Source organism: Coregonus lavaretus (genome assembly GCF_964263955.1).
Source record: "Coregonus lavaretus genome assembly, chromosome: 33".
Taxonomy (NCBI): Eukaryota; Metazoa; Chordata; class Actinopteri; order Salmoniformes; family Salmonidae; genus Coregonus; species Coregonus lavaretus.
Genome location: NC_140020.1, coordinates 8,755,952 through 8,765,308, shown reverse-complemented (window position 1 = coordinate 8,765,308; position 9,357 = coordinate 8,755,952). Strand labels below are relative to the sequence as shown.

Below are 9,357 nucleotides of genomic sequence, written 5' to 3'. Positions count from 1 at the left end.
TAGTCTGTAGGTTAGGGCTATACTATACTCACCGCTAACCAGCTGTCTCTGCCCTGTAGTCTGTAGGTTAGGGCTATACTCACCGCTAACCAGCTGTCTCTGCCCTGTAGTCTGTAGGTTAGGGCTATACTATACTCACCGCTAACCAGCTGTCTCTGCCCTGTAGTCTGTAGGTTAGGGCTATACTCACCGCTAACCAGCTGTCTCTGCCCTGTAGTCTGTAGGTTAGGGCTATACTATACTCACCGCTAACCAGCTGTCTCTGCCCTGTAGTCTGTAGGTTAGGGCTATACTCACCGCTAACCAGCTGTCTCTGCCCTGTAGTCTGTAGGTTAGGGCTATACTCACCGCTAACCAGCTGTTTCTGACAGTAGGTGCAGACAAAATGCACAATGGCCACCATACAGCTCTACAGGACTTGGGAGACTGCAATGCTGCTGCTCCTGAGAATATATTAGAACATAATATATTAGAATAGAATAGAATAGGATAGAATAGAATAGATTAGGATAGAATAGAACAGAACAGAACAGAAAAGAACCGAATAGAATACCTTCAGTTTTTCCTGTGAGGGAACGTTACGAAAAGCCATGTAGCAAAAGTCAGGCCACCATTTATTTTTTTTAACTCTCAAATGACCTCTTCTGTGGTTATGCAGTTCCACCCCAAACACATGTGCTTTGTACTGTACACAGTAGTGCACAGGGAGCAACTAAGGTCATCATACTGATAGAATAATTACAGTACAAATTGCAGCCTAGACTGGTTTATAAGGAGTGTGTAGCTAAGTGATAACCCAGCAGTATGCAAAATAAGACTTAAATGTCCTCCTTTTTCTTGCATTACAGTGTAATTGTGCACTTTAAAACGTACAGTATGTTATTCATATCAGTGTAAGAACTATTCTTTAGTGACGACTTTCAAGATTATGACTTGAATTGTCCCAAAAATATAAATAATCTTAACACTTAGGTCGTCTTATTGTGCATATGGGTATAACTGGCATCTAGAATAGAGAATTTAACAAATTATGAGATTAAAAAGGCTGAAGTATCTGGGCAGCTATAACTTACACATATCCTGCATTAAAGTTAATTTACCATGTTCATATAGGGCCGGTTTCCCTGACAAAGATTACACCTAGTCTTGGACTAAAAAACATTCTCAATTAAGAATCTCAATGAAAAAATACTTCTTATTGTCAGTCCAGGCCTAGTCTTAATATGTGTCAGGAAAACTGGCCCATAGAGTCTAGACCAACAGTTCCCAACCTTTTTGTTCCAGGGACTACCAAATCACTGTCAAAAGCTCTTGAGGACTACCATTAGCTGAGTGGTGGATTTTTTTTAACATAAATTATCTTGGCGGTCAAATTTTGACAATTTAGCAGTGAATATAACAAATTAAAGGCATATTATTATTAATATTAACAATTTGCATTGTGAAAAGTAATTAGGGGTTCAAGCAGCGAAGCTGGTGAAACAATGTATTTCTTCTCAGTCATTATTATTATTACAGTATACCAATTCCGCCAAGTTGCAAAAATGTCATGCCAATTGTCCACATGCTGCGCTATAACAAGCAATTTTTTTTTTTTTTTTTTTTTTTTAGTCATTTTAGCAGACGCTCTTATCCAGAGCGACTTACAGTTAGTGAATACATATATTTTTTTATACTGGCCCCCCGTGGGAAACGAACCCACAACCCTGGCGTTGCAAACGCCATGCTCTATCAACTGAGCTACATCCCTGCCGGCCATTCCCTCCCGTACCCTGGACGACGCTGGGCCAATTGTGCGCCGTCCATGAGTCTCCCGGTCGCGGCCGGCTGCGACAGAGCCTGGATTCGAACCAGGATCTCTAGGGGCACAGTTAGCACTGCGATGCAGTGCCTTAGACCACTGCGCCACTCAGGAGACCCTACAATTGAAAATGCTAACTTTGAAAGCTCACACCCCTCACCCAGTGTGACCTATAATTCTGAAATGTGGTACATAGGTCTCTCTCTTCTCACAAGGAACAAAATTGCCTCAAGAACCTATAAGGTCCGCCATGATGGATTTTCCACTATTTTGAATTGTGTGAAAAATCACTTAAATACAGGGCCAACATTTTGGACTACCGCATTTGGTGCCCCGGGGCACGTGCCCTGCATACTCGTTTGGTAATCCAGCCATGCTTAAATTACACCTCCTCCAGAACCACTAGATCTAGATGAAACTTGATATTTAGCATCTATTGACCAAGGTCTCTCAACGCAATATTTTCCAGACTAGTATGTCAAACAACATTCACATGGGCGTGGTCTTGCACATAAATGCATATAAATCAGACACGGATATTCGTATTGTAACAAAACTTGGTACACATGTTCCAAACACTGTTAAGACTCAACGTATGCAAGCACATTCAGATCGACCACACGGTGGCGCAATAAGGGGCACATGTTTATATCTCTTGATCTGTTTGACTCAGAGTGATGAAATTTGGCACACATGCTCAGGGATATGAGTCTAGCTAACCTGTAAAGTAGGTTTCAGTTTAAGTCGCATGGTGGCGCTGTTGAACAGTCAAAACCATTCATGCAAGCTCATTGGCTCATAGCAGCCATAATGTTTGAGCTAGAGGCCTGGAAAATATTGTTTAAAGACATGGGTACATAGATGCTATATACCAAATCTGGTGCCAATCGGTCCAGCGGTTCTGGAGAAGAAGATGTATAAAGTAGTCAACATAATTGAAAATTGTCCAAAATAACTCAAAAGCATATTGCATGATCTGTTCAATGTTGAGTTCTGATATTTGGCTATGTGTCCAATCCACAGGGCAATGTGTCCAATTTGTCCAATTCTATGATGAGCACAGCCTCATCTGGGGGAAGCAGAGAACTGCACAGCCAAGTCCTGGCAGCAGGAGGACCCAGTCAGTGGTCCCACAGACAGGCTAATGCAACAGGGAAAACATTAGATGGATCTCATCTCTAACTACAGAGTATCCAAAAAGGAAACATTGGACTGTCTTTAATTTTGTAGACTGCATGCTAATTTAATGGAATTACATTTATGTGGAACTGTCAATACTATTGAAATATTTTCTTGAGAAAATTAAAGGCTTGAAAAATGAATATGTTGCAGTACCTACATTTTCTGAATGCATCACACCTCAGCTCCAAACCCACATCAGATCAAGCCAAGCTCATAGATGGGCACATCGATCTGATGAGAACTACAATCACAAAACCAGGTGTGTCTTTATTTGAACTATGTGCAATACATACTACAGGTAGCCTTTATCAAATTCTTAGCAAAAGATCCGTTGTTAAGCACCTGGCTATGTTTGCAGGTGTGGATACTGCGCAGTACCTATTTGCAGTGATGTCTTGCCTTGCACGCGTCATGTCTTGATCAGGTCGTCTGACTTAACTATGAGATCACCATCCTCATAAATATTACATTTAAAAAAGGAGGCAGAGATTTTCTCAATAAAATAAATAAATGAATAAAGACAATTGAAACCATACTTGTTTAACGGGTATATGCCTACTTTCAGGGGTAGGCCTACTCGTCTAAATAATGAAAAGAACCTCGAAGTACGCCCATATAGGACTATCAAAAAAACAAAAAAACACTTGTATCTTTTAAATGTTAAATAGGCTTACGTGTAGCACATATATCAGGGCAGATCAATAGTTATATCTAAACAATATAAATGCAGTAAATAAAACAATCCCCAAACGCCTTCTTGCTGATATTAGGCCTATAAATAAAAAAAACTGTTGCATTTGTTTATAGGCAAACAAGAAATAGTGTGGACCAATAAACGATTAACATAGTTATTCAGAGAAAAAGAGTGGCAAAGACCAAAATACAGCACATGCCAAATATTTATCATGCAACCACTGTAATTAGCATGGTCTGATGAACAGCAATGTAGCCTTAAAAAGAGACCTGCCGTAAAAAAAAACAACAGATGTTGGGTCACAGACCCTCTGTGCATTCAAAAACTAATTTTCTTATTTTGTTGGTGTGAAGAGTAGGCTATGGTCTTCACATGCCTACATGTGTTCGATAGACCTATCATAACCAATCATTTGAAATGACTTTGCGTTTCAATAGCCATACTATTTATTGGAAAATAAAAGGGTCCAACTTCACAACGCATAAAAGCAATAGTCTTAAATAGCCTACGACAGAAAGATATAGGCCTTACATACTGTATGCTCCACATCATAATAGGCTAATCCTAATCTGCCATGTGCCCAATTTATCAGATTAGCCTTAGCCATGGGTAACCAAAGTGGCCTAATCATCACTCACTCAATCAAAAATCCCTCAAATATCGATGTTCGAATAGATCTGTATTAAACCAGAAATTGCATAGAAACTGTATGAATTTCCATATGACCATTGTGCGCAGATTCAATTAATGCCAATGAAAGGGTAGGTAAATAACGTTTTATTCAAACAAAAGTGCTAGATTGTCCATGTGTGTTTAGCACAAGTCTTTATTGGGTCATGCCTTCCAGTCCACGTTTCATTGATTGGGGTAACTTTTCGGATGGATACAAATGCTAATACCCTTGCAAATGAACTATATAATGCAAACTTGTAGCACGGCCAAAAAATGTAATAGCCGATCATCAATCTGTAAATGCATTAAAAATAACAGCCCATAATTGCAAGTTAATTCTATCCATTGTATTAATCAAATAGGCCTATCTTTAAACAGAGTTTATCATTGTCGTGGAGAACAGCTTTTTGCTTGGATTTTAATTTCCAAGCGCATGCTTGATCCGAGTTCCAAGAGCGTAGCCATCTCCTCCGTGTGACAAAGGCCCTCTTGACAGAAGTTCAACTCTAAAAACCGGAAAAGGTTCGGTGGAGTAGCCTAGGCTAAGATACACGCAGAGGAGGAGACCAATGAAATGCGGAAAGAGCCTTGAGCGCAGCCAACGAGATTGACGCAATGGATGCGTCAAATTAATCTGCGCACACTTGAGCCTTCAGGATGGACACATTTCCCCTTATGGGACAAAGATCACTTCAGTCCCTTTGCCCAAACTCGCCGTTTTAGATCATCTTACCAGAAATGCAAGAGCAGAGCTGAAGGAAAAACGCACAGAAAAACAATTTTCCTCATCTCATGTGCAGAAGGGGAAGACAGCACTTTTCGACCATTGGCAACTGGTAGAGGAAAACATCTCACACCAAAAGCAATGGGTAAGCACTCATGATTAATTTTGCATGGGATCTTCGACTCTTCAGGAGAAAATGTTTGAATAAATAGAGATGTGCATGCATTAGGTTTTAGCTTTATATTGTAGCCTACTAGCTTATCCTCAAATAGTGCGTCCTTCTATCATTCCAGTGTCCACTGTCCACTCCATTTTCATAGGCTATTTCATTTTTTCGGACACATTTGGAGTGAACTGCTTGACGATGTTTGAGAGCATAATAGGTTAGAGAACATAGTTTTTGAGCGCCATAACAGTCTATGAGTGATATAGATTCAATCAAGGAGCCGGAAAATGTAAAATGTAAATGAATGACGTTTTGGAAACTTGAGTGGGCATTATGCTAGGCTAGGCATAAACAGGCTATTGTTTAAAACACCGTAACATTGCTCTGTCGAGTCTATGCACATCAATGCAATTCCTTATTTGTTTCTTGCAGATCAAACATATGGAGAAGTAAACCAGCTTGGCGGGGTATTTGTCAACGGGCGACCACTTCCAAATTCGATTCGGATCAGAATCGTGGAATTAGCTCAACTTGGAATACGACCCTGTGACATCAGTAGACAGCTTCGAGTCTCTCATGGCTGCGTGAGCAAGATACTAGCGAGATATAACGAGACTGGTTCGATATTGCCCGGTGCCATAGGAGGAAGTAAACCCCGGGTCACAACACCCAATGTGGTGAAAAGCATAAGGGATTACAAACAAGGAGACCCTGGAATATTTGCTTGGGAGATCAGGGACAGGCTTCTTGCAGACGCAGTTTGTGATAAATATAATGTTCCTTCGGTTAGCTCCATAAGCCGCATTTTACGCAACAAAATAGGAAATCTTACTCAGCCGGGCCAGTATGAGAACAGCAAGCCAACCCCTCCTCAACTATCCTACAACCACATGTACCCGTACTCATACCCCAGTGCAATGTCACCCACTGGGACTAAAATTGTCAGCGGTCCGGGTGTACCCGTTACAGCGGGCCATGTCAGCCTCTCCCGCCATGGATGGCCTTCGGTGCACACAGTCAGCAACATTTTGGGCATTCGAGCCTTCATGGACCCCTCAGGTAGGTGACAAAATCATATATTGTGCATGTATGTTACTCTTGCAGCTAAGTTGCTTTTTCAGATGCTGTAGCATTGTCCATTGAGTGCTCAAATTGGTAACATTGGTACATTGACGCATCAGTCAGTGTGGCTTGTTAATCACACAGATATTTCGTATTATTTCACATTAATGAGAAACAACTTAAAACAACAAAGGTATACTCAACAACAGGGATAGACAAATACAATAACGATATAGGCCTAACTGTAAATAGTGAGAAGTTATTATGGGCTGAATAGGCCTAATGTATAATTTTGGAATGAACGAAAGTTTAAATAATATTGATAAAGGAGCCAAATGGCACATCTGCTATAAACTATAAATGCAAAATCATCTTGAAATGTGTCGATGGTGAAATAGCCTACATATAGGCCTATCAGTGTGAGGCCTACTTTGTGGTTTGGCCTATTCATATTTCTACAACGAACTCGTAGTCCAATATAAACGTTAATTAGGCTAAACGTCTTATTTTATGTCGGATATCTTATTGTTTCTCTTCAAACTATAGCATTATAATCGCATGAGACCAACAGGTCCAACAGGCCAAACCACAAAGCTATAGGAGTTACATCAGCAATAATAAAATATAAGATGTTGTTCTAAAATCTCAAGAACTTACAAAAAACATGGCATTGAAAATATTGTGGCCACAAACATTCGATCTGATTGTATAAAATAAAGATTGGTTGAAGTATGTGTTTATCAGATAATTTCCCCACGAATTTAATAAAAACCATCTGTTTAGCATAAAATGCTTCACTACCATCCTGTGTTTCTGCAAAAGGAATGTTCTTAAACACAAGAGCTATATCCCAAAATACATGTTCAACTAAGTTGGCTTCATATCGAATGAAAACCTACATTGGTTTGTAGGCCTAATAATGTAATATTCTACAATGAAAAATTTTCCACAGCCATTGCTGGAGCGGAGGGGTACCAATCAAAAATGGAGGAGTGGGCGAGCGTAAACAGAGCGACGTTTTCCTCTGCCCATGGCGTCAACGGAATAGAGAAATCCTCCCTAGAGGCAGACATTAAGTATCATCAGGTACAATTATGAATAAAATACACAAACAATACACAAACAACGAATATGTTCATAGTTTGATCAGAAATCCGTTTCCACAAGATTTCCACTGTAAATATATGCATGCATATCAAAGTGTTGGGGCGTTTTGCTTCGCTGTGCTTAAAATATTTTTTTTGTTTCTCCCATTCCAGTCTTCTTCAAACCTATCTAGTTATGTACCTGCTTGTGCCTACTCTCCCCCAAACCAATATGGGGTGTATGGTGGGCCAGCAGCTAACTACATGACAACTGGACACCACTGGCAGTCTCAGAGCGCAAGCCTTGCCCACCCCAACAGCGGAGCAATGATGCAAGGTGGAGACCTCCACACCGCAATGTCTTTCAAACAGTCATCACGAGAAGGTAACTAAGCCCGTTGTTTTTTTAGGTTTCAAATATTCCAGCGGATATTTGAATGAAGCACAATGGCAAACATATATGCAGCTATCAATCAAACACCAGCTATTTTAAAATGCACTCGTCAAAAAAAGATTAGGCCCCGTGGGTCGAAACCTAACGACCGAACATTATGGGTTTAATTAGGGGTCGAGGATGACAACGGTTGATATTTAGATAATTGTGTATGTTATATAGGGCATAGGCCTAAATGCTACATACAACGAAAGCTTCGGGCATAAAAAACAGAGCAGGCTGTGTTGGGCGACTGATAAAGAAACAATATAGTCCTTTGAGAGAAGGTTACTTTATTTACTGTGCAAGTCATTATGGTATCAAGCCAGTGTAAAGGTACACAGTAGGCCTACAGCAATGGCATTTCATACCCTCAGGTGATGACTGTAGGCCTATGGTGTAGGTGATCTTGAAGAAACCATTAATAATAGTTGAATTATATGATAGCTATTAGCCTAACGATATAGACCACATTTTTCCAAACGTTTACATATTCATTAAATAAGGTTGCGATTAGCTAGCTATGATGTTCAAATTATGTCTATTCAATTTGCGAATACATTTTAGACTACGTTATATATTCCTATTTTCAAGCGTAGTGCGTTTGCTTTTCAAGGACGAGTAGGCCTGTAGGGAAGGTTTGGTTTTGCATTGATAGGCCTACATGATTTCCACATATCATAACCGTTTTTTACGGATAAAAATGTAATTGAGGTAATTTAATATAAATGACAACAACCATGCAATTAGCGGTGTCAATTCCATCCACATTCGACTTCATATGAAAAACAATATATATGAAGCAAGATAGGCCAATTAATGTTAAACCAATTAGTATAATTCTAAATTAAATACTTGAGTAACCTACATTATCCATTACCTGCTGTTTCTCCTAGGGCAATCATTTTGATGGAAGTTACATGCCTGCTTATACTTTTGTGAAGATGATATTTGTGTGAGAATCAAAGATTGCTACATATGGTAGGCCTACAATCCAATGAACAAATTCATATAAATCCATCACCGTTTTATACACCTAGGTATGACAGTCCAATAACATTGATCTCTGGCAGATCAGAAGTCTAGATATCTACTCCTCTTGCCAGGGCATTGGGACCGAACCTATAGTTGACATGGTTGTGTGTGCTCACTGTTCTGACGATGGATAGAATTACGACTTATTTGTTCCAGAAACATACTGTATCTCTTGTTTGTTTTTCGCAGGAGACAGAAAACCTCACAGTCCCTTGAGCAAGCACCAGCACGAGGCGTTGAACATACACGGACTCACACTCCCGACCTCAGCTTAATAACCCAAACTCACTTCAAATAGGCAATGTACAGAAAATGCGTAAAGTTATGGGCGAATTTTCAAGAAATCCACCAGTAAGTGACGAACATACATTTCCAACATCATTCAGTGTAATTGCATCGCATGTCAATACAAATGTAAAATAATCGAATGTAGACATGAATGTTGTTATAGTCTTGTTTACCTGCACCAATGCAGTGGTGTTGGTTAGGTTTTCATTATTATA

At 39.8% G+C, this 9,357-nt stretch overlaps 1 protein-coding gene across 1 annotated transcript; it reads left to right on the top strand.

The window, feature by feature from the left end:
• Positions 1-5,214: 5,214 nt before the first annotated feature.
• On the top strand, positions 5,215-9,129 carry LOC311108129 (paired box protein Pax-1-like; the record flags this gene model as incomplete). Its single annotated transcript, XM_084150765.1, has 5 exons — positions 5,215-5,218; positions 5,672-6,298; positions 7,254-7,387; positions 7,561-7,771; positions 9,044-9,129. 5 exons carry the CDS (start codon positions 5,215-5,217, stop codon positions 9,127-9,129), a joined length of 1,062 nt encoding a protein of 353 aa, XP_084006891.1.
• Positions 9,130-9,357: the final 228 nt, after the last annotated feature.